The 26,994-nt window shown below is 39.6% G+C and overlaps 1 protein-coding gene across 6 annotated transcripts in view; it reads left to right on the forward strand.

The window, feature by feature from the left end:
- The window catches only part of tle2b (TLE family member 2, transcriptional corepressor b), a 215,457-nt gene that overhangs the window by 155,656 nt on the left and 32,807 nt on the right, over positions 1-26,994 (forward strand). For 5 of the 6 annotated variants that reach the window (XM_057841876.1, XM_057841875.1, XM_057841877.1 and 2 more), the window contains 5 exons: positions 624-698; positions 4,999-5,179; positions 6,838-6,854; positions 17,157-17,297; positions 21,187-21,240. In XM_057841876.1, the coding sequence (XP_057697859.1) occupies positions 624-698; positions 4,999-5,179; positions 6,838-6,854; positions 17,157-17,297; positions 21,187-21,240 (468 nt within the window). The remainder of the gene's footprint in view (positions 1-623; positions 699-4,998; positions 5,180-6,837; positions 6,855-17,156; positions 17,298-21,186; positions 21,241-26,994) is intronic. The other variant, XM_057841878.1, reaches the window with a different exon arrangement.

Below are 26,994 nucleotides of genomic sequence, written 5' to 3' on the forward strand. Positions count from 1 at the left end.
GGAGCAAGGCCCTTCGCTCCCGGCCGTTTTACTGGATTTTGACTGATTTTGCAAGACCCACAGAAAACTCTGCTCTATTGCTATATAAACATGGAACCCACCAAAAGAAAGATTAAAATAGAACATATTTATATGTTTTTGGGAGCAAATGAGTTAAATACTACTTTATTCATGTATGTTACTGTTCGCTAGGTTAAACTTCAAACTACTCGTGCACGGGCTCAAATGCACCGTACTCGATGTGACGCGGGACATCAATGGAAAGCAACTTTTCAGAACGAGCGTGTAGCAGCGATGAAGTAAATTATTTCAAAAAATATTTTTGGGATACCTCAAAATACTTCCAAACCGCAGACATGTTGGCTGTGAGGCAATTGTGTAAGCGAGACCGCATCAGCCAACGTGTTGCTTCTCAGTGTGTTTTTATTACGTCTTCACAAGAGGACTAAGGTTCTTCACACTATTCAGTGGTAAACTTTAGGTATTCAAAACCGAAAACCAATAATGCATTTTAGCTATTTTCGGCCGATAGTTTTCAGCGCCGAATTTTCAGTCACATCTCTATATCCAACCATATTTCTCTCTATTTATGGGCCATCATGTGTATTTGTTTGTTTGTATAGCACCAGCAACAAGTGGTGCAAGCAGTGGAGCGGGCCAAGCAGGTCACCATGGCTGAACTCAATGCCATTATCGGGGTGAGTCACCACCACACACAAACACAATAACAACACTCAAGGATGTTTAGCTTTCTATTTAGATTCCTAGACTGGGGGTACCACGCTGGTCACTTTCTTGGGTTTAGTTTTCCTCTAGGCATTTTTATATACAGTACTTATGTTCGGTCGGCATTGAGTTAGGAGGGGCCAGCCCCACAGCTGTCTAATGTGAGACAACTTGGAAAACGAGCTCTTTAAAAAACACTCATCTCCAACTCATCTGCGATGGGAGGACCTCAAATGGGGACTGAATTGAAGCATGTTATTGAAAGTAGTTTGAAAGTTCAAAAAAATGTGTGGAAAAGAAATGAGCAGGAATGCCACGTCGTGATCGTCCGCCTCCATTGTTTTACATGGTGTCATGCCGTACTAAAAACAGCATCGTGACGTCCCTTCCTGAATATCCGAATGTTATACGGAGACAGCAGTCCATATTAGGCGACGCTTAGGCGGCGGGTAACATTACCCGCCTACGTTATCCGTCTAACAACTAATTCGGATAATAGGCATACTAGTGTGGCCGACATGCCGTACAGTCCAACTAACTACACATTTAAGGCCACTATCCTTCCTAGTGTAGACGTAGCCTTTGGCTTATCTTACATGAGAGAATATGCAATTTTGCTTTAGCCTTTTAAGGTGTTTACTAAGTGATCCTTACACTCTAAGTGTAACTCGTAGCATTCACGTTAGCATTAGCTTTAGCATGGCAAGCGTCCTCTTGAACTCTCACTTGTTTACATCTTTTCGTGACGTCCAGGTGAGTTTAATTTAATGAAAATAATGTACTGTTCTTGCTGTGTGTGTAAAATCATGAAAATAAGTGCTGCGTTCATTGGTATGGTAGCAGTAGACCAAATTAATCCTTCATCATTATAAATTTGAAGCTGGTGAAGCAATTTTTTAAAATTGCCTTTCATAATCTACGTGCTTTAAAAAAAGTATGTTTGCCTCAAATATCACTTACAAAATCATCTATAGGGTTAGGGTTAGGGATATCGGCAATCTGCTGAAATTATTTTTAGATATCGGCATCATTGAAAATCCCATATTGGTCGACTTCTAGTTTATTACACTCCATTTCAGGTATACTGTAAAGCTAAACACACATAACAAAGAAAATTATACTTATTTTGCACTAAGGCCTTGTTCAGACTGGCAGCCAAAATCTGCTCGTCCAGATTGAAACTGGATGGCTCTTTTGTAGTCCGAAGAGTTATGAAGCACCGAAATCTGATGTTTGCAAGACGGATTGAAACCACATACATGAGGTAATTTTAGCAGCACGTCACATGAGTGACACGACCAAACACTGCTAAAATGCGTGCTAACTACACATAAAATGAGAAAATATCACACATTGTGAATTTATGACGGCAACTATGGCAAATTTTCATCTCGTTCTCGTGTCGTCAGACGGTAATTGGCATCCATCTCGTTGTGTTTTAGTCTCACAAAACATTTTTACGCGCATCATCGTGATGTCATTGTCATGAAAAAATTGTTCGTTGAGAAAATATTTTCGTTATCTTCATTGTTGACGAAAACGACACTGCTTATCAGTCTGAACAGCTCAGATGGGATTTGACTATCAATGCTGGACGACACCTTCATTGTCACAGCAACTTGTCAGGTGTGTCAATAGACCCTACTCACCAACGTCACAGAATGACGTGTCGCTATATCCGGCCGCCATATAATAATAATAATAAGAATACATCAAACTTGTATAGCGCTTTTTTGGACACTCAAAGACGCTTTACATAACATAACATAACATTGACATTGTCCGTCATTGTTTATCCATATTCTCAATGGTTTCAATTTGTCGTGCAATTTATAGTGCAATTCATGGAAGCCCCGGTGCTTTCAGATGCTGTAAACTCATTGGATGCGTTGCATAAAAGGCGTTATGTGGAAAAGCTTCAGTCTATCCATTCGCCAGATCCATATTTGATGCCTAAATCGATATTTTTTGACCCGCTGTCTTCGCCCTCTCTGCGTGACATCTGCTACCCTGATATCTACAACTATCTTGTCCACACAAAATCAGCCTATTCTCATGAATTTTGAAAAACTTTTAAGAGCAGCACTCTAAGCAACATTACTCCGTGTGACCCTTTACTTCCAATTTTCTAAAATGGTGACAATCAATAAAAAAAAAAAGTTGACTGCGATGGCCGACGCGTCAAGGATAGGTGGATATTGGACTATTTCTTCAATAAAACACGCAACAACTGTGTCTGCCTCATTTGCAAAGAGACAGTCGCTGTTTTCAAAGAGTTCGATGTGACGCGATAATGATATTACCGAACAAGACACGCTGACATGTACGACGACATTACAGGGAAGATACGCAGCGAGAAATTATAGCAACTTGAAGCTAGTTTAGTTTCACAGCAGCAGTATTTCGCAAGAGCCCGAATGTCGAAAGAGAACGCCACAAAGACAAGATTGTTGAAATTATGAATTTAAAAAAATAATAAAGCAAATGTGACACACAGAAGGGCTTGCTAAAATTTCTTTAAATGTATTGTTCTATGTAAATCAGCCAAGGTAGCCCCCCGCATTTTTACCACACCAAATCTGGCCCCCTTTGCAAAAGGTTTGGACACACCTGTTTAACTGATGATCCGTAGACGAGGCCAGCTTATTTCACTTGGTACCAGCTAAATATTATTCAAAATATAATGATGGTGGAAGAAATAAGCATCTTGAATTTGAAACTGTATTTTGTCGGCGATTAGCCTCGCAATGATCTTAATTGTGGTTGTCAGCCCAAAACCCTCTAAATATATATTAAATGCATCTTACCAGATATAAAATGACTACTACATAATCTGTGTTGAGCGTTTGGTGCCCAGTTTTGTCGTCGAATTGCAGCAGTCCATCTCGCTCTCCTCTCCGGGTCTCTACGGTAGAACTTCAAGTCTCTCTGTCTATCTTCTCTGTTACTGCAACCAACCGCCACACTCGCCTTCACCAATATGATTATTAATGTTAACGAGCAGCAAAACATGCCATAATAGGAGGAATTTACGTAGCGGTAATGCGTAAACACGATGACCTGACGGACAATATGGCGCGGAGGCGTAGTTGTGATGTCATGTGATTGGGGTCTATAATGTGGCCCAGTCTGAACAGGCCCAGATTTGATTTGGACACTTGCTATAAATAGTGTGAACAGTCAGTCCTAAAAGATTTGAGGACGAATCAACATTGGAATCAGATATGCCTGCAGTCTGAACACAGCCTAAAATGCAAACTACATTTAATTTTTTTAGCACCTGCTAGCTTAATGCAATGGTAGATGCCAGTGTATGAAAACCAACTCAAAAGCGTTCCAGTGGAGGCGCTCTTTCTCCATCTGTTGTATTTTACTGGCAAGTGTTTTTGTGCCACTAATCCAAAAAAAAAAAAAAAAAAAAAAAAAAGCTAAGATAATTAGCTGACCATTAAATTCTTCTAGTTGTTGTGACTTCTGGCTTGTTCCATCAGGGGTCTCGAAAATAAGTGACTCTTATAAATTGTTTTTTAAGTAAAAATATAATAGTGCTTTATTGACAAAAATTAAGCCTCAGACTATCGTTCAGCGGAGCAAGATGAAGTCATTGCCTGTCACATAGTATTGGTTTAATGCATGGACACACATTACACGAGCATTGCTACACTATGCCTCAATGGACCGAGCCTTTCCCAACCTTGGGCGCTGTTCACGTTAGTGTCATCTTAAAGTACCGTATTCTTTAAGGCGTGTGACTAGCTGTTCTTCTACTCTTTTTGTGTTTAACATTTGTCTGATATTTATTTTTGTGTGAGTGTATTTCACTTGCTTCAAGCATGGCTGTTGTTTTTTCTTATACTCTTCTATATTTTCCTCTTCTCCTCTTCTCTACCCTTAATCGACATCCTAATACTGTCTTCTTCCCTACATGCCATCAATCGTCTCACCACTCTTCTCTCGATTGTGCTGTTTTATTCTTAACACATTAATTGTTTTATGATCCCATATATTCGAACTTCACCCCGCCTGATCGTCATCTCCACATCTTTTCCCCTCCCTCGTGTTTGCTGATGATTCAATTTCCTCTTTTTCCGTCTTTGCTTTTTTTATCCACAATGTCGACCTCTTAATCCTCTAATCTCACTACCATCCTATCAAATTCCATTCTTATGATTTCCTCTCACTTCACTGTGACCGTCTTCTTTCCTTCCTTCCTAACTATCTCCCCCTCCACATCTTTTCCCCCCTCCCTTTCTCTTGCCCCTGTGGCCACAGCAGCAGCAGCTCCAGCACCTGTCCCACCACGCCCCGGGTATCCCCCTCACGCCGCACCCGTCCGGCTTGTCTCTTGGCGCAGGTGGCTCGGGACTCCTGGCACTGACGGGGGCCTTAGGGGTGTCAGCCCATCTCGCCGCCAAGGACGAACGCAACCACCTTGACCCAGAACATCTCAGAGGTATCGAAGCAACACAGCAGACAATTCATGATCTTTATTAACTTTTATTAACTCTTTATTATTTTAAAAAAAAATCAAACTATCTAGTCCTACAATTTTTGACCAAATCACATAATTTGGACATCAAAATTCCGAGACGGTGAGGGGTGTAAAATTTGTATACAGAATTTGGAAAAGAATTACGGTTCCCCGGAAATTTGCCAAAACTTTCCCATTCATTTTTAATGGTATGCGACGTTCAAATTTCCCCATTCACTTTCAATGGAATTTCCAATGAATCTACATTGCATTGATTCCATTGACAGCCATGAATGCCGGATCTATTGATGCCAATGTACTCAGATTCCATTGACGCATATGGATGTCGATGCCATTGACGGCCTTGGACGTCCAAATTTTTTCCCATTCATTTTCAATGGCAAAAAATTCAATGTCCCCAAATCAAAAGAAAATGACCAGATATCAATAGGACGTGTCCCCCAAATGTCCCTGATTCCATTGACGCTAATGGAGGGTCATGCCATTGACGGCCATGGACGTCCAAATTTCCCATTCATTTCCAATAAAATTTACTTTGTTTAATGCCATTGACGGACATGTTTGTCCATTCTATTGATGCCAATGTACTTGGTTTTCATTAACGCCTACGTAAGTTGATGCCATTGACTTCCAATTTTTTTCCCATTTTAAATGGCAAAAAAAAACAATGTCCCCAAATCAACAGGAAATGACCAGATATCAATCAGACACGCCCCCCAAATGTCCCCAAATGACCTGATATGACAAGGACACGCCCCCCAAATTCCCCAAATGACCTGATATGACCAGGTCACCCCCCCAAATGTCCCCAAATGACCTCATATGACCAGGCCACGTCCCCAAATGTCCTGACATGACCAGGCCACGCCCCCCCAAATATTCCCAAATCAACAGGAATTGACCTGATATTGTCCCCAAACCAACCTGGGCGGGGCTAAAATCTGTATCTCCACACAGCAAAGACCCAGAGTAATTTCTCCAGAAATTGCAATTTCTAGTTATTATTATTACTGTATTAAGATTTTTTTGTCTTTTTTTTTCGTGTCCAAAATATGCTCTGCTGTCAATTTAAAGTCACTAGAAGTAGTATTTCATCGTATTTAACAATTCTAAGGCAAAGCTTTGTTTTTGTTTTAAATACACACCATATACTTATTTTATGCTTAGTTTGACTGTAAGCTTAAACTGTCAACGATTTGAAAAATAAGAGCACTCTATCTTTTTGAGTAGCCTGCCTTGTGGATCTCATTTGAGCTATTAAAGATTGCTGGCAGTGTGCGGACGCACGCTTGTACGCCTGAACTTTCCTTCACCTCCCTAGCGTAGCTTATCTGTTTCAGGCTCAACGCCAAGAGACTCATGAATAAAGCCAGGTTGGAAAGTTGTTTTTTTTAAAAAGAAGAAAAGGGTCTGCTTGTCTCCATTCTGTATTTGCAAAATAACGCATTTTTGTAAGATGTTGTGTCACAAAGGTTGGCCGTAATGGCGTTTTAACAAGAAGAGCGGTCTTAACCTTGACTGACTGCTGTTCCCGTCTTCAGCACTGACGCCAACACTTTTTCATCTCTCTTATCTTACTTTTTTCTCTCTCTTTTCATGCCTTTCCTGCCCAATCCCAGAGGGAGCACCCAGCAGGGTGAGTAGTTGTGTGTGCGTGCATGCATGTGTGCGACATCGATTAAGTGAGTGAAATACACAAGCGCAGCAAAGTGTGTTGTGACAGCTGTTCATCACATCTCCACACTGTCAATTATGTCCGTGATAAACATGGTGGGCTCACCTGCTACATCACAGACGTGGTCGTGTTATCTTCTGATGCTTTTATGTCAAACCTGGATATAACACCGATGCATGTATCTGGATTTAAGTTGCGATAAGTTGCCAGAGAAACAATGTCTCTCCTTTTACCGTAGGGTGCTGCCTTGAGTTATGAGTTTAATTTCTTCCGTGAACACGCTAGTAACTCAGAACACCAGTGTTGTTTTTGGCAGCCCTTGTAATTTTCCGTCTTAGTCTGGTGACGCGCCGAGAATATGACACATTTCATGTTCGGATTTACATGGTTCTGTCTCCATTAGAACAATGTTGCAATTCCACGTCAAAATGAAGTAGTATTCATGCCAGGCTCTTGGGGATAGTGCAGTTTTACAAGGCGACAGCCAATGATGCACATCCTTGACAGCAACCTCCTCAGCCCGGAAGACAACATACCAGCACACTCGAAGCAATGGCGTACACGCTGTTTTTTCTTTTGCTTCAAAAGGCACAAAAAACACGAACATAAGTTATAATTAATAGTGCTGTCAAACGATTAAAAATTTTAATCGAGTTAATCACAGCTTAAAAGTTAATTAATCGTAATTAATCGCAATTCAAACCATCTCTAAAGTATGCCATATTTTTCTGTAAATTATTGTTGGAATGGAAAGATAAGACACAAAACGGATATATACATACAACATACTGTACATAAGTGCTGTATTTGTTTATTATAACAATAAATCCACAAATGGCATTATTAACATTCTTTCTGTTTAAGTGATCCACGGATAGTAAGACTTGTAGTTCATAAAAGATAAATGTTATAGTTACAAGTTATAGTAATTTATATCAAAACCCCTCTTCATATTTTCGTTTTAATAAAATTTGTACAATTTTCAATCAAAAGTAGAGTTAATATAATAATAATAATAATAAAAATAACAATAATAAGAAAACTCTGAGTAATGCCAGTTCACTTTGCATTGTTGTTTAGCTGTGTTAGAATAGGGCCTCATTACTACAGACTGAAGTGCTTTTCTTTTTGTGAACATAATTTTTTTTGAGAGATAGCAATATTATTTTTGTTGTGCTTTCACTAAATGATACTTCTGTTTGTTGTGAAGGAGTTGCAGAACCTTATGCCAATAAACGGCGCAGCCCAAAGAACGCCTGTGTCCACTCGCCTTTATAACAGATATATCTCTGTGCATATCTTACCCAAAATACAACAAGAGACCATAAACCCATCAAGTCCATAAACAGCGTCATTGAAATCTGTTTGAGGCAATGCGAGAGCGGCTCATTCAGTGCATGCGTTAATTGTGTCAGATATTTTAACGTGATTAATTTAAAAAAATATTTAACGCCCGTTAACGCGATAATTTTGACAGCCCTAATAATTAAATTATAAATATTATAAAAACAGTCAATTAAAGCCGACATTGCACCATGTTTGTTTTTTGTTTTTTTTATTGTTTAGTAGCAGCGACTGCGCATGCCCAAAGTGAAATCGGAGCGAGATCGTTCCCATCCATATGGTTGCGGCGCAATCCCTGCAATCGAATCGTTTCGCTGTGGCGGCCGGTGTAAGTACACTATCCGCTTGGGGTGCAAAGTCTGTTCAGGGGGCCTGCGCTTGACAGTGACGTTCGGTTATTCTGGTGATATGATTGGCCAAAGAGTCGAAATGCACGCCCACAGCCGTCTTCTGTAAAATGCCTGTTTAAAAGTGTGACAGTTGTTCTTGAGAGTCGTAGTAATGCGTTCGCTTAAAGGTGCCAGTTTAAAAATGCGTGTGTAAGGCGATTGATGATATCACACACAGAGTTGATTATTGGCAATTAAATGTGAAAGTTTTTTGTTTTTTTTAAACCTGTCCTGTTAAGCTGTTTGACATGGAGAATGGAGTTCTAAGTGTTCGGTTGTTCTGAACAGTTTTAATGTTTCACATTGAGAGTATGACGTACTCGCATTGTGATCATTCAACATAGCTCATTTATTATGACAAAGCAGCGAACAGGAAGGGGTTATGGGGGAACATAAAAAAAAGAAACACAAGAAAAGAAAGAAAAGAAAAGCAACAACCGGAAATACATTGAACACCTACACTAACTATTAATATGTTGGTTCTATCGTCAGCTAGATGTATTTCTGGTTGACACCATGTGGGGGTGCCAGTTGACCAGGGAAAGAAGGGGAGGAGGGGTGGGGGAGACTATAAGCTAAGTGATTGGGAGGGTTAGAGTGTACACAAATCAGCACTGTGATCTAGAACCCTGTAATCGTGTGAATCCCTTGTGAGTGTAAGCCCGTTGGCAACCGACTCTACGCCGCCCCACCGCCAATCCTGGCATCGTGACCCTCCATCCGAGCACACCCAATCACAACCAGCTGCACGCGAGCCCAACCAAACACGCGACAGCCAAGCAGACGAGCGGGAACGGGCCGTGGGCGCTAACTCTGGCCACGGCCCCCACCCAGCCAGCCCAGGGAGGGAGGGCAGGCAATGGGGGGGGGCAGCGCAGCCCATCCCTACTCCCGCAGCCCAGCAAAGGAGCCATCATCACCCCCACCAGGGATCCAGGGTGGTCCCCCGGGCCACCTACGCTCCCAAATGTGAAAGTAAAAAAAAAAAAAGAGCAAACTTGTGCACACACTTGTCTCTCAGACATTAAATATCAGGGCCCATTACTGTCCATCTCTAAAACTAGTTTTTTTTTTTTTTTTTTAAATCAGTTTTATTCCCTGGATTTAACCCTGCATCAGACTCAACCCTTTTAATGTCTTTGTTTGCCATGTTTTTAACTCGTCATCGTCATAAATAAAATTGGTCCTCGGCGAAATATTTTCGTTATCGTCATCATTGACGAAAACAACAACGCAGAACACCCTTAGTCATTTATCCCCTTTGAAATTAATGAAAATGCCATTAATCCATTTCAGCCCTCCCAAAAATCTCAAATGTTTGTAAATACAGGTAGTCCCCGGGTTACGATGTACCACACTGACGCAAATTAGACCTTATGACGCCAGAGTCACGTCCACCATTTTATCTCCGGTTATTCTTTTATTTTTTTTGTCGCATAAACAGTATCTTATTGTACCTCACGTGATCTTTTTTGATTACTTTACTTTATTATTGTGATGTACACTGTCCTCACTAAACAAGAAGTTCATAAGCTTTACTGACAGCAAACAAGGCAATTTTTGCTTTTTGAAGTTTTTCACCTCCTTCACTTTTGACAATTTGTAAAGCTGTGACACACTTATGTACACTTACGTTCAAAACGACACATTTTAACAATAAAACACTTGACACAAAACAATTGTTGTTCAAACATCCGTCTTGTCTGATCAATACGTAAATTTAGTAGATTAAATTTGCCTAATTTGCCTAGCAAAAATCCGCTATCTTAAATGCTACGATTGCTAAAGTATTTACAATTCTCATGGAAAATCGCTCAAACATAACTCCACAAACTATAGCTCTAAACTTAGTTACAAATGCATTTGGCGGAAAACACTCAGTTGACTTGAAGTTCCGCTCTGAGACCCCCAATTTGGCCAACTTTCAAAATTGTCCAATATGCATGTGTGAACATCATTGGAAAGCTTAAAATCTCAATTTTCTGGGGGAAGAACATTTTTGAACAGGAGGGCTTTTTTTTTTAAATGTTTTTTAAACAGCAAAACCCTATCTGGAGGTGAGAGCAGAATTACAGACGCCATGACTTTAACGAGATATTATCGCATACTTACCTTGTTTGGATCCAAAAACTCCATGTAGCATCTATCATTGAGTGTCAAGAAACGGCTGTGAATGGCCACAGCTGGATCTTTTGGGGATTTTATTGGTGAAACATGGTAATATAACAAGGGTCGCGATGCAGAAATCGCAGACATCAAGGAGTGGTCGAGATTTTCTTTTTCATATACAGTATATACCCTTCTAAACGTTTTTTTTTTCTTTCTTTATTTGGATCGATTATTTATCATCTAACATATCAGAGAAAATGCGACAGTAACGAAAAAAAAAATACAATTAATCGATAATTATGAGGTAGATATCCGTGACTTTTTTACAGACGCCATTTTTTTCATTGTGACATAATTTGTTTAAAACTTTAAAATATGCGAGTGAATAATTTTTTTAAGTCGTTTTTTTTTTTTTCAAACAAAATATGAGACTTTAATTAATGATTCTAAGCTAAAAACGACAGACATTTTGAATAATATTACTTCGTTTTATGGCTGGGTTGAAACAAAAGCGGTTGCGCGACGTCTGTAAACAGGGGTTTTGAGGGTAAAACGGACAAATTAAAAATAGTTCGGGGGCTTCATGCGCCATGAATCTGCTATGGCAGCATATCGACATATTGTTCTTTCAAACACAACAGTTGTTTTGGCTTAAAATACTAGCAGTTACTTTTAAAGAGGCGTGCAAGAGCAGAAACTGCTTTTTCAGTCTTGTCTGTGTTTTCTGCCATATAGCGGTAAACATAATAGCTGAAAGTACTTACAGCCTTATGTGGGCTAAACCAGAGCGCAGCTGTCCTTTATCCATGTCAGACAAGTGTGTAAGCTCCTCTCCCAGTCCAGCCATACCGAACGCTGCCACCAGAGGGCAGTGTATCCTCCATCATTAAACACAAATACAATATTTTCGGACATTTTGATAGTTATTTTGAGATTTAAAGGGTTTCCGACTGAACGCAAAAATTAACCCGAGGACTACCTGTATGTTTTTGTGCCCTATGAAATTGCAGCTCCTTCTGCTGTGTGCATCTCGGGCACAGTATAATACAGACATACAGTACGGACACACTGTGCATAGATTTTGTAGAGGGGATGAGAGGTTTTCCCATGAAATACTGTTCTCAGCGGTCCTAATAGGGTGTTTAAAAAGTCAAAATTTCACTTTATAAAACCTGTATTAAACCTTCTATGCCCTCGGCATTCAATTTGTTTGGGCATAGAAGAAGAACAAAGAAGCAATTATTAGGACACAGCATTTTTGTAAAAGGAGCTTTTGCACTGCTTTTAATGTGGTAAAAGAAAATCCTTCCACTCCCTTGACATGGTGCTCCAGTCCAACACAGAGCGTAAGTTAATTGCTAAATATACAGTGTCGACTTTAAAGCAGCGAGAGTAACATTTCTCTCGGGAAGCGGCGAGTGGAGAGATCAATTAACGTTTGGCACCAGTGAAACATCTTCCGCTTCTACATAGTGGGGAGTTGAGCTCCATTGTGTTATTCTTCCTCCTCTCCTCCATCCTGTCCTCCCAGTGAGCTCCTTCCTTTGCTGCAGTGCACCTCCCCACGGGGGGACAGAGATAGAAGGGCCCCTCACTGAATGAACCCTGGCTGCCCAAACAACCCGACACTTTGATCGACTCTTCTGAGAGTGCTGTATTGTAAATATGCCTGCCTCATATTAAGACGTGTATTTCACACAACGTCTGATGCGCGAAGTCCACACAACTCCTTTGTTGGCTTCTTTTCATTGTTTCTCTATTTGCATTTACTAGGCTGTGTGTTCATGTGAGCAGTAAATTCTTCACTTTATTTCTTCTGTTTACAGTGGGGCAATTAAGTATTTAGTGAACCACTAATTGTGCAAGTTCTCCCACTTGAAAATATTAGAAAGGCCTGTAATTGTCAACATGGGTAAACCTCAACCATGAGAGACAGAATGTGGGGAGAAAAAACAGAAAATCGCATTGTTTGATTTTTAAAGAATTTATTTGCAAATCATGGTGGAAAATAAGTATTTGGTCAATACCCAAGCTTCATCTTAATACTTTGTTATGTACCCTTTGTTGGCAATAACGGAGGCCAAACGTTTTCTGTAACTCTTCACAAGCTTTTCACACACTGTTGCTGGTATTTTGGCCCATTCCTCCATGCAGATCTCCTCTAGAGCAGTAATGTTTTGGAGCTGTCGTTGGGCAACACAGACTTTCAACTCCCTCCACAGATTTTCTATGCAGTTGAGATCTGGAGACTGGCTAGACCACTCCAGGACCTTGAAATTCTTCTTACGAAGCCACTCCTTTGTTGCCCTGGCTGTGTGTTTGGGAACATTGTCATGCTGAAAGACCCAGCCACATCTCATCTTCAATGCCCTGGCTGATGGAAGGAGATTTTCACTCAAAATCTCTCGATACATGGCCCTGTTCATTCTTTCCTTTACACAGATCAGTCGTCCTGGTCCCAGCCCAAAAGCATGATGTTTCCACCCCCATGCTTCACAGTGAGTATGGTGTTCTTCGGATGCAATTCAGTATTCTTTCTCCTCCAAACACGAGAACCTGTGTTTCTATCAAAAAGTGCTATTTTGGTTTCATCTGACCATAACACATTCTCCCAGTCCTCTTCTGGATCATCCAAATGCTCTCTTGGGAACCGCAGACGGGCCTGTACGTGTACTGGCTTCAGCAGGGGGACAGTTCTGGCAGTGCAGGATTTGAGTCCCTGGCGGCGCATTTTGTTACTGATGGTAGTCCCAGCTCTCTGTAGGTCATTCACTAGGTCCCCCCGTTTGGTTCTGGGATTTTTGCTCACCGTTCTTGTTATCATTTTGACGCCACGGGGTGAGATCTTGCATTGAGCCCCAGATCGAGGGAGATTATCAGTGGTCTTGTATGTCTTCCATTTTCTAATAATTGCTCCCACAGTTGATTTCTTTACACCAAGCGTTTTACCTATTCCAGATTCAGTCTTCCGAGCCTGGTGCAGGTCTACAATTTTGTCTCTGGTGTCCTTCGACAGCTCTTTGGTCTTGGCCATAGTGGAGTTTGGAGTGTGACTGACTGAGGTTGTGGACAGGTGTCTTTTATACCGATAATGAGTTAAAACAGGTGCCATTAATACGGTTAACGAGTGGAGCCTCGTTAGACCTCGTTAGAAGAAGTTAGACCTCTTTGACAGCCAGAAATTTTGCTTGTTTGTAGGTGACCGAATACTTATTTTCCACTCTAATTTGGAAATAAATTCTTTAAAAATCAAACAATGTGATTTTCTGTTTTTCACATTCCGTCTCTCAAGGTTGAGGTTTACCTATGTTGACAATTACAGGCCTCTCTAATCTTTTCAAGTAGGAGAACTTGCACAATTGGTGGTTGACTAAATACTTATTTGCCCCACTATACATGTACCATAGTTTTCGCACTTTAAGATGCACCTTACTATAAGCCGCCACCCACCAAATTTGATACGAAAACGTAATTTGTTAAAAAATGAGCTGCACTGGACTATAAGCCGCAGCTATCCTCACTGTATTATGGGTCATTTACACCAAAAGATATTAACCAGTAACACTTTATTTGACAGCGGCATCATCCGAGTGTCATAAGAGCAAATTAACCACCATGAAGCTTCGAGCCAATTGGCTGCAAAGCTTCAGTTAGCCGTCATTGCTCCCTTGTGGGTCATCCTCGGCTGCCACCTACTGTTAACACTGTTGTTGTTCTGACATGCCTCCTGGCATGCATTGCAGCGCTACAGATGTAAATAACAATCCAAATTCATGTTCTGAGCTAATTATTTATTCAGTTACTTTTCCAGTTGTTTTATTAATTTTTAGTTATGTCATTTTGTAGCACTTTATTTGACAGTGCCGCCATAAGACTGTCATTAGACAATCATTATTATGACATGACACTGTCTTGAGCATTTATGAATGCTTATAACTGATGCCATTTAGTGTTATCCAGCAAATTATCTCACTTTTGAATGGATGTAAAATTTCCGAGCTGGACGTAAATGAGGTTAGTGACATAATTTGCTGGATGACACTTATTGACATATGTCATAAGCATTTAGTAATGTCCATGATTGTGTCATGTCATGATTATTACGGTCTTATGACGCCGCTGTCCAATAAAGTGTTACCAAATAAATCAACAAATAAGCCGCACTGGACTCTAATCTGTAGGATTCAAAATGAAGGAGAAAAGTAGCGGCTTATAGTCCGAAAATTACGGCAGTCACCGGGTTACGACGCATTTTGTCTCCAGTCGTTTTTTTTTTTTCTTTTTTAGTCACGTAAACAGTACCTTCTTCTACCTTACCTTGTATCTTATTTTTTACTTAACTTTATTAATATGATGTGTTCTGACCTCAGTAAACGTTTAGTTGTTCAGCAAGGCAATTGTGCTTTTTCAGGCTTTTTACTTCCTCCCCTTTTGACAATTTACAAAGCTGTAACATACATACAGTGTCCTCCATAATTATTGGCACCCCTGGTTAAGATGTGTTTTTTAGCTTCTAATATATATATTTTTTAATTCAAATAATATGGGCCCTTAATGGAAAAAAAGAGAAAAATCCAACCTTCAACACAAGTGCATTTACTCAGTGGGGAAAAAATCCCACATAAAGAAATAATTATTTGAAATCAAATAATGTGTGTCACAATTATTAGCACCCCTGGTGTTAATACTTTGTACAACCCCCTTTTGCCAACAAAACAGCACCTAATCTTCTCCTATAATTTTTCACAAGATGGGAAAAGGCAGAAAGCGGGATCTTCAGCCATTCCTCTTTGCAGAATCTCTCTAAATCATCCAGAGACCTGGGTCCTCTCCTCTTTACTCTCCTCTTCAGCTCACCCCACAGATTTTCAATGGGGTTGAGGTCTGGGGACAGAGATGGCCATGGGATGAGCTTGATTTTGTGTCTGGTGAACCATTTCTGTCTAGATTTGGCCATATTGTCTTGCTGAAAGACCCAGTGATGACCTATCTTCAGCTTTCGGGCAGAGAGGGCAACAGATTTTCATTTAAAATGTCCTGGTATTTCAAAGCATTCATGATGTCATGCACCCTAACAAGGTTCCCAGGGCCTTTGGAAGCGAAACAGCCCCACAGCATCACTGACCCACCCCCATACTTCACAGCGGGTATGAAGTGCTTTTCAGCATGCGCATCTTTCGTGGCACTCCAGACCCACTTAGAGTGTTTGTTGCCAAAAAGCTCAATCTTGGTCTCATCAGACCAAAGCACATGGTCCCAGTTGAAACCTGGGACCGTGTGCTTTGGTCAGATGAGAAGGCATTAAGGTCCCATATTATTTGAATAAAAAAAAATTTATTAGAAGCTAAAAACACATCTAAACCAGGGGTGCCAATAATTATGGAGGGCACTGTATGTACACTTATGTTCAAACGATACACATTGTAACAATAAAACACTTGACACAAAACAACTGGTGTTCAAACGTCTGATCAATATGTAAATTTTAGTAGATTAAATTAGCCTAATTTCCCTAGCAAACGTCTTGCCTGGCACGGCCACATTGTTCTCCCTGTATTTTTCAAACACTGAGAGAATAGTCTGGGACCCAGCCCATTAACGGCCTCTCGAGCAAGTACAAAATCAATCGTCAAATCAGATTCGTTTATTTGCATGATGCGTTCTTAACGAGCAACGTCACTCTTCCGCGTCGGAAGTCGTCTCCACAACAACAGAGATGGTGAACAGGAGAGCCGAGAATATGTTCCAATCCACGGTAAAATCAGTTTTAAATTACCAAAAACACATCGACACAAGTTATTGACAACAGTCTGTCTCGCGCTAGCCATGTTAAATAAACTCCGCTCTCCTCGTATGTTTACTTCTGCACGCAAGTCCCTCGTCGCGTAACGTCACATCCGCCCGTCGCTGATTGGTCCACTCCATTATCTGTTTGCTGTGGCTTGCTCCGCCCTGGAAATTTTATCCGCTTAATGGTGGCCAGACTCAATAGCTGGAACAACAGTGAGTCTGGAGTACCAGGCCAGCAAATGTCCGCAAGCTTAAATGTTATGAATGCTAACATATTTACAATTCTCAGAGCAAATCGCTTACACACTCCACAAACTGTAGCTCTAAACTTATTTACAAATGCATACACAAACATACATTAGCTGAAAGTACTTACAGCCTTATGTGGGCCAAACTAGAGCGCAGCTGTCCTTTATCCATGTCAGACGAGTCTGCAAGCTTTAACGAGTCAACTTGCAATTCGAAATTATAAAAGATCTGATTCCACAACTGCATCGTATGTACTTGCATCAAGTTCTGGCCCAGCCGTAAAATGCTTACCTCTCCCTCTTCCCAAGACCTTAATGATGCTGACACACTGTAGAGCATTGCTTTGCACCTTTCATTTCCTGATATTTTCCTCTCTCTGCAGAGTAAGTCGGCGTCATCAACAGACAGTCAGGCCCCAGAGGAGCGTCAGGGGCCATCAGGCGGCTACGCCCCCTCACAGAGTGGAGTGGAGGCCAAGAGGAGACGCTGCGACGACAAAGAGGCCCTCGCGCCACACTCATATGTACGTGCTTGTGTTTCTATGCAGCCTTAATGATCAATTACACTTATGTATCTCTAGTATTAAATAAGCACTAAAGTAATTTTCCAATATTTTTATTATAAGTCGAAATAAGAACATCCGTGAAGTTGTTTGTTTGTTGAGGCTTGTTTGTGCTGTAAAAGGTTTCTTATGTCCTGCTACCGTTTTTCGCATTTTCATTAATAATGGCTAAAAATGGTGTCACTCGTTTGTGTTGGTTTGTGCTGTAAAGATTTTCGTTTGTGCTGCTTTTTGGGGATATTGAGATATTAATTTCGAGTGATTATGTCATGTCATGTCATGTCACACTCTATTTATTGGAAAATGGACCCTAAATGGTGCCATTCATTTTTGATACTTTTGTGATGTAAAAATTTCATTTGTGCTGCTATCGTTTTAGAGATATTGAGATATTAACTCATTCACTCCCAGCCATTTTCACCGGAGCAAGGCCCTTCGCTCCCGGCCATTTTACTGGATTTTGACTGATTTTGCACGGCCCACAAAAAATTCTGTTCTATTGCTATATAAACATGGAACCCACCAAAAGAAAGATTAGACTCTCTTCTTTCAGCAGAAAAAAAAAGTAAGTTCATACGTTATTTCATTCTTTAGAAATCAGCATTAGAAAATAGCTTAGTTTGAGCATTTTTCCAATTTCTGATGAAAAACGGAGAAAATGAGCTTTTTGTAAACGCAAAAATTTCAAACATAATTTTGACTTTAACACGGCTATTTTTAGCTTCAGTGACATCCCAAACATCTGAATAATGTTTTCCTTTTACAAAATAACATGAACAACCAGCCAAATAGAGCTTTTCATAGCAAAGTAACAATTTATTCACACTTACCTAACTGAGAGATGACGTTTGGTGGCTGCGACAGCGGTTAAACTTTTCCCTCATTGCCGACTGTCTCGTAAAGATGGATTTTTTTTAAAGTCTTTTTTTGAGGTGACCACTGTCTCGTTCACCAGGGGAACTTATGTTCCTGGGGGGGAACTGGTTTGGCCGTGCGCGTTTCCATGCAGGACCCTCGAGCGTGCAGTGGAAGTGAGCAGCAAGCTGCGGAGGGGCTCTGCTAGCTTCCCTAATAAAGTTGTACTGTTTGAATTGAGTTGTGGGCTCTTAACAAATGCGCTACTGCCCTCAAGTGGCCAGTTTTATTGCTTTAAAATGGGTTTTGAGGCTTGTTTTTTGTTTTGGCGATAGATCGAAAGCTCTAGATGCTTCTTGTACAAAAAAACGCAAAAGACGTATAAATACGTAATCGGGACACTGAAGCATTTGGAAATAGAACGTATTTATACGGTTCCGGGAGCAAATGAGTTAATTTCGAGTGATTATGTCACTCGCAGCTTTTCCGCATCCAACTCCCGCGTCTGATGGAGCGTACCAACTCTATCAATAACAGAGGGGTGTCCCAACAACAACAACAAACGTAGCACAAACAAATGGCACCCCTTCGGGTCCATATTCCAGTACATGTGGCGCTTGAGATATTAATTTTGAGTGACGACGTGACACGCATAAATTATATTAAAAATATCTACATTATTTGTAGTTTTTGAGTAAATTAATTACTTTGGGACCATCTGATGGAATCTTGATGATGATTGGTTGAATTCCTTAATATTTTTATCTACTTATAAGGCTATTTTTTTGTTGGCACCCCACTCATCCACAGAAACTATACCAAATTATTAAGGGTGTAATGGTACATGTATTTGTATTGAACTGTAACGGTACGGGGTGCTCTGTTCGGAACGGAGGCTTACCGAACGAGTTTCTGACATAATGTAACCCTTACTTTTCAAGGCTGTGAGTTGATCAGGTTACAGTTCCTTTGTGTAGATTATACTTACTCTGTCTTCTCTACTATAATGAGGACCAACACGGTAGGACAGTAAAACCCAGAAACGTCAATGGCGCAATAACGTGGTCGCCGCGAGAACGCAGTGAAACGCGGGCGTTAAAGTCAATCAGCCAATGCACACCAGTCACAGTGCGGCCGAGTGTTAGATGCGTCCCAGATGCGGCTCAACACGACACACGCGAAAACAACGGCAGAGTTTATTAATTGACGCGAGACGCGACCCTCCTGCGTCAATACTACTACCGGTAGCTAGGACCGGGCATACTGGAAGTCACTCATGTAAAAATACGGTGGATCCGGTCGATTTTCAAACTAATATACAATCGTTACCGAATTTTTGAGTCTATCAGATCTATTGAGTGGTAGATCGGGGCATAGTTGACTTGTCTTTGTTGATTTACTGCTGTCTTCTTTGCAATAATAATAACCAACACAGCCCCGTGTTCAATACAAAACCCTCCTACGACAACAAAACAAGTAGGAACCAATATTCACATAGGAACTAAAGTTATACAACATAAAGTATACAATATAAACGAATACTACATCACATTTGTAAAATATAATCACATAATAAAATAAATAATAGCCCATTTAAATAAAATAAATTGAAATGAGCTAAAACACCTGTAATTAAATAGTAAGAATAATACACAGATCCTGCTTACACAATTAAATTTATTAATTTCTGTGTGGCGCTTTAATTTGAAAAAATCCACCAATAAAGCTTTTGAAAACCGTTCATAAGAAAAAAGAAAGATTCATTGAGGCATTTCATTTGTAAAATACATGTTAAAATCTTTGTCATTGGGATTGCTTTTCTCTTTAGCACAGGACTTCTTTTTTCTTCTTTCTTTCAGAAAGAAAGCTGACCAATACGCGGGGTCTGAAAGGCAAATTGTTGTTGGATTATCTTTAAATGTCCCCTACTTTTTGAGTAGAATTCTAGCTTTGTATAGGCTAATGTTCCTATTGTTGAAAGCACAAAGTTGTGTAATAAACAACTAGCACATTCATATTTTGCATTTTGTTTTCTTACTGTACCGAAATGAACCGAACCGTGACCTCAAAACCGAGGTACATAACGAACCGAGATCGAACCGAGATTTTTGTGTGCGTTACACCCCTACTAATTATAGTCTGTGTACTTTACCGTTAAAATGTTCCTGTACACCCGCGGTCAACAGTTTTGAGACACTTTTTCATCCCACTGAATGGTGAAGTGTCTTAAAACTTTTAATCATGGGTGAAATCTTTTAAATTTATTTTTGAGTGTCAATGCCAAATGGTTATTTTAATTTAATTACCTGTTTGTGTATTGTTCCAATGCATATTTGTTCACCCAAACTATAAATCTCTTTCACGTAAGACTAATGTAAACTCATTGTTTGCCATTGATATTAAAATGGATTCTCTTTTTTACGCATTCTCGATACATTTATACAGACATAATTTCCTTCCCCCATCCCCCCACCGAGGACTTCACTGCTGCAAAAATCGCCTGTGTATTAATTAGGCTGTGATGTCACTCGTCACTGATGTCAATGAGGACTATCAGACCCTGATGCTATCAAAGCTCAGTTACCATGGCGACTAAGTGCCATCATTCTCTCCCCAGGAAGTAGGGACCGAAATGAAGTGAGGGAGTGGAAGATGTCTGGTGGAAAGTAGACGAAAATGTGCGACTGATGTAGAAAGAGCAACTGTGTGTGTTTGTGTGTGTGTCCAATCAATATAGGGACAGCAGATGTTTGGTGCAGAGTGTCTCGGTGTCGAAGGCTGCTCGGTGGACTGACAGTGGAAGGAGGCAAAGTGTTGCCAGGGATATTGACGTATTGATCGGTGTGTGAGTGCGTGTGTATGTGTGAGTTTGTGCTTCTCCGCACGTAAGCTCATTTCGGGCGTCGTGATTAAAGCTTTCTGCCAACACATACGTCTTTTGTGTGTCTGTGGGGAAAAGTCAAACCAAATATTGGTGTTTTTTTCTTATGTGCAGGACAGTGATGGAGACAAAAGTGAAGACAATCTGGTCGTGGATGTGTCGAATGAGGTCAGTTCCATATATCCATGTTTTCCAGCCTTTAATAAATCAAGACATACATTTTCTGATGACTTCTTACTAAATTGAATCTGCCATATTTTTGGTGCAATGTAGTAACTACCGTATGGGCCCGAATATAACACAGTGTTTTTTGCATTGAAATAAGAATGAAAAAGAGGGGGTTGTCTTATATTCGCAGTCGTCTTACCCATTCACGACGCTAGATGGCGCCAGATATCATTGAAGCGATGTTCTGTCATGACAGATCTCAGCTACTCTTTTTAGTTTAACCAATTTGAATCATTTTATTGCATTGTTTTTCCTTATTCAGATTTGTTTCAAGACTACAGTTACAGTTAGACTTCACTTTGACGGTTAATGCAGTTATTGCAATTTTGTGGTTTTATCACAATAGATTGGTTTATTTACATTTCAAAAATCAGAAGCCATTCATTTACGAATGTGAGTGCACTATAGTATATGTACGTATTTAAATGGTCAGATATTAAGATTTGAATGAGGCAAAATAACATGCTTTTTCTCTCAAATATATTGTTATACTCATTTGTTTCGGATGTACTGTAATTATTTTGTGAATAAAAATTAATTTGGTGTTCAAAAAGTCTTTTTTCAAACTTGAGTCTTGAAAAAGAGCAAGTCGTCTTATAATCAGGGCCGTCTTACAGTCGGGCCAATACAGTAAATCAGGCACTACAGTATATTTGCAGCTTTGGTTTGGTAAAATTCAGTAGTGGGTTATTTAGTTTTGCTACACAATACCTTTTACTTTTACTTGAGTAGATTTTAGTCTTCACTACAGTTGTTACATTTCCCCCTTTTCAATTTGCATATTGATTTTATTTTTGCCAGAGATGCCGGCAGTTGTTGTCTGTTTCACCAATGACACGTCGCAACAATAACCACATGAACACGTATCTGGAACATAGGATCTTCTCAGTAATGATTGGGGAATTTTCCTTCTCACAAACACCTCTGTCTTTCGGGGTGCCACAAGGCTCTATTTTAGGGCCTCTTCTATTTGCACTTTATCTCCTACCTTTAGGATCAATTATAAAAAACGTAATATCTCTTTTCATTTTTATACTGACGACCAGCAGCTGTATCTGCCCCTGAGACCCAACGAACAAACTGCTCCCACTAAATTGATGGACTGCATATCCGATGTGAAGCAGTTGGATAGCACGAAACTTCTTACATCTTAACGAGAGCAAAATAAAGAGAAATAGAGAATAAATAAAGAGAATGTATAACTTTTGGCACGCCTTCCACGATGAATGTCCTCGAGCCCAACACTGGCGCCCTGGCTCCCTTTTTTAAGCCACATGTTAAAAATCTCAGAGTAATATTCGATAACAGGCTCAACTTTGAAAAAACAGATTAGCGTATTGGCCCGGATATAAGACGGTGTTTTTTGCATTGAAATATGACTGAAAAAGTGGGGGTCGTCTTATATTCGGGGTCTAGACATTATACCCATTCACGACGCTAGACGGCGCCAGATATCATTGAAGCGAATGCTGAACTTGAGGAGTAATGTTCTGTCATGACAGATCTCAGCTGCTCTCAAGTTTAACCAGTTTGCATTATTTTTTGCAATGTTTTTTATTATTCAGATTTGTTTCAAGACTACCGTTACAGTTAACCTCACTTTAATAGTTAATGCATTTATTGCAATTTTGTTGTTTTATCACAATAGATTGGTTTATTTACATTTAAAAAATCAGAAGCCATTCATTTACGAATGTGATTTCACTTTAGAGGCGGCACGGTGGCTGAGTGGTTAGCACGTCTGCCTCACAGTTCTAAGATCAAGGGTTCAATCCCGGGCTTCGGCCTTCCTGTGTGGAGTTTGCATGTTCTCCCCGTGCCTGCGTGGGTTTCCTCCGGGAACTCCGGTTTCCTCCCACATCCCAAAAACATGCATGGTAGGCTGATTGAACACTCTAAATTGTCCGTAGGTATGAGTGTGCGCGTGAATGGTTGTATGTCTCCTTGTGCCCTGCAATTGGCTGGCAACCAGTTCAGGGTGTCCCCTGCCTACTGCCCGTAGTTAGCTGGGATGGGCTCCAGCAACTCCGCGACCCTCGTGAGGAAAAGCGGCATGGAAAATGAATGAATGAATTTCACTTTAGTTGCCATATTTAAATGTTCAGATATTAAGATTTGAATGAGGCAAAATAACCTACTTTTTCTCTCAAATATATTGTTATAATCATTTGTTTTAGATCTACTGTAATTATTTTCTGTATAAAAATTAATTTGGTGATCAAAGTCTTTTTTTGAAACTTGAGTCTTGGGCCAATACGGTAGTTCTGTTGTAAGAGCAAGTCTCTTCCAGCTCAGTCTCTTGGCCAAAGTGAAGCCATTTCTTAGTCGCCACAACCTTGAATAAGCAATTCACACTTTTATAAGCTAAAGGCTGGACTACTGCAATACACTTTACGTTGGTCTTCCCAAGTTCTCTATTACTCGTCTTCAACTTGTTCAAAACCATCTCTAAAATATATTTTTCTATAAATTATTGTTGGAATGGAAAGATAAGATACAAGACGGATATATACATTCAACATACTGTACATAAGTACTGTATTTATTTATTATAACAATAAATCAACAAGATGGCATTAACATTATTAAAATTCTTTCGAACCCACCGATAGAAAGACTTGAAGTTCTTAAAAGATAAATGTTAGTACAAGCTATAGTAATTTTATATTAAAACCCCTATTAATGTTTTCGTTTTGATAAAATTCGTAAAACTTTCATTCAAAAAATAAACTAGTAGTTGTTGACGTCGCCGAGCAGTGACGTCACAGCCGTTCTTCCACAGTGTCTTTAACTACGTAAGGTAGTGATTGAAATACAATGGCGAGTTTTAAATTACTTAGAAATCAAGCCAAAGAGTGTGTTTTGTCCCTCGACTGACAACGTAGCTCCCTGTTTTTTTTTTTTTTTTTAGACTAGGTCTTCTGTGATTTACGTTCATTTGAGTGCTGGCTTCACAATGTACGAGACCCCCTGATAGTTTGTATATTGTGACTAAATCTTGCCATCCTATGTATTTGTTGAGCTAAACAAAATGTTTGAATAGAGTTTGACCAAAGTCTGAGTAAATTCTATGTGTATTTTGCATAGCTAATTTGATTGGGAATGTCAGCTTTTCTTTTTGTGAGCATTATCTTTTTTTGAGGGATAAGAATATTATTTTTGTTGTGCTTTTACTAAATGATACCTATGTTTGTTGTAAAGGAGTTGCTGAAGCATGCCACTAAACGGCGCAGTCCAATGAACGCCTGTGTCCACTGCCTTTCTCTTCTTCTTAGCTCTCAATGTGCAAAAAACGGCATCATTGTAATCTGTTTGAGGCAATGCATGAGCGGGTCATTCCGCACTTGCTTTAAATGCGTCAAATATTTTAACGTGATTAATTAACATTAATTACTGCCTGTTAAAGCACTAAATTTGACAGCACTAATTGTAAGCAGTTACTCTCAATGTTACTCGTTAATTGAGTATTCTTTTCAATGAATACTTTTGTACTTGTACTCGAGTAAATTTTTGGATAATGACTTTTACTTGAGTAACATTATTTAGAAGTAATGGTACTCTACCCACCGCTGGACAGATATGACCCTTTGTCCTTTGTGGATGCTTACGCATGTGTGCTACAGACAGGAAACGTGCCCAGCAACCTTTTGACACTGCAGTACAGGCAACACATGTGAATAAAAACATGACGTCCTCTGTCGTCAATCATCTGACATTGACAATCGTTCACTAATTTAATTAGGGCTGCAACGATTAATCGAATAACTCGAGTATTCGATTGGAAAATAAGATTCGAATTAAATTTTGCTGCTTCGAATATTCGTTTAATAAAAGTGGTGTTGTAGTGGTTTGTTTTGAAAGTGTTTGCATTTAGTTTTTTTGTTTGGGTGGATACACTGCCCTCTAGTCTGCCTCATTTTACATGGCTGAATCCAGCTGCTCCCTGTTAAGACCAACATGAACTATGTTTTTGTTATACTAATGTTTTATTGTAATGCATTCATAACTTAGTTTATAGTTATATTTTGCTGTTTTTTGTGGGAATATGTGTCCGAACCATTTTTTAAGAGTAGGCCTGTCAACAATAACGCATTAACGACCATGATTAATCTGGAAATATTAATGGATTAAAAAAAATAACGCAATTTACCGCTCACACTAAGTTTAGCCACAACTGCCTCCCGTAGTCCCACACGCTGATGTTTACATTCTCCGCGCGGCAATACAGCCAGCCACGATGAGTGAGGATGATGACCAAATTCAGTTTTAAAAAGCTGCCTAATGGAAATCTGGATAAAACCAAAGTTGTGTGCATATACTAATGTAATGAACTGTCCTTCGATCGAAGCTCAACCAGCCTAAAGTACCACCTTCGGGCAAAGCATATCTTTGCTAGTGTTAGCAATGATGCTAATACTGTGGGAACAAGCCGCAGCATCAAGCTACACTGGCAGAGTGCGGACTCGGACTTGCCAACAAGAAGACAACAAGTAGGTTGACTACTGCTATTGCTACATGGGTAGCCAGAGACTGTAGAGTGTGACATAGTCGAAGACGAGGGCCTTGAAAATCCAATGACAACAAACAGCAACAACCGATGACAAGCCACTAGACAGGTACAAGGCAGTGCCAGCATGGACTCATGTCCACTACAGTGGTGATCTACGCACGATGGTGCCCACAGTAAGCTGGCCCACCTAGCAAAAAAGTATCTGGTCACACCTGCCACAACCGTTCTTTGCGAGAGACTTTTTTTTGACAGGGCACACTGTTCAAAAGAAAAGGTCTGCTCTGTTAACTGAAAATGTCAACAAGCTAGTTTGTCTGAGCAGTTGGTTGGAAAAAAAAAAAAAAAAAAGAGTATGGCTAACTTGAGCAGTGTTTCTAAACACCTTTACACACAGTTAGTGTAATGTTTTTCAGTTAAGTGTGTGAAAATTAACAATTTCTCACACAGCTTTCAGACCATTTAGTATAAAACTGCAAATGCTGCATTTATTTGTGTGAAATGTTCAATTTAACTGACAAGTTGTTTACACATTTTTGAAACACTAGCTATTGTTACTGTATTGTGCTTGTCTGCTCTTTAAATTGGCAGTTAATTTTGGTAATATGTCAAATGGTACTTGAGCCATATTGTTAGTCTGAGGCACTTTAATCTGTTAAAACTCTTTGCTGTATAATACAGACAATTTATTTTATTTTTTAGTTTGTACGAGCTAAGTTGTTAAATAGAATTTTAAAACTCTATTTGGTTAAGTATAAATTCATTCACACATCATACATTTCATCTTAAAACAAATTTTAGGTCAATTATAGTATTTTCCTATATTTTTTTTTCCTGAAGAGCAACTTTATTTATCCCGAGGGAAATGTGATTAATCATGATTAATCACACAGTTGACATATGATTAACTAGATTAAATTTTTTAATCATTTGACAGCACTAGTTAAGAGCATTGTAATAAAAAAAAAGAATAAATAAAAAATAACGTTAGCCTTTTATAGCATGTAAGTTAGCCAATTGTTCTTTTGTTCTACATAGACCCTCATTTATTTATTTTTTTATACCGTTTGAGGCTTAGCTCAGGTGTTTTAATTTTTTATGTTCCTTATCCGATTACTGGATTATTCAAACTAACTAGTTCATCGATTAATCGACTAATGAAATAATCGATAGCTGCAGCTCTAAAT

Source organism: Corythoichthys intestinalis, chromosome 7 (genome assembly GCF_030265065.1).
Source record: "Corythoichthys intestinalis isolate RoL2023-P3 chromosome 7, ASM3026506v1, whole genome shotgun sequence".
Lineage (NCBI taxonomy): Eukaryota > Metazoa > Chordata > Actinopteri > Syngnathiformes > Syngnathidae > Corythoichthys > Corythoichthys intestinalis.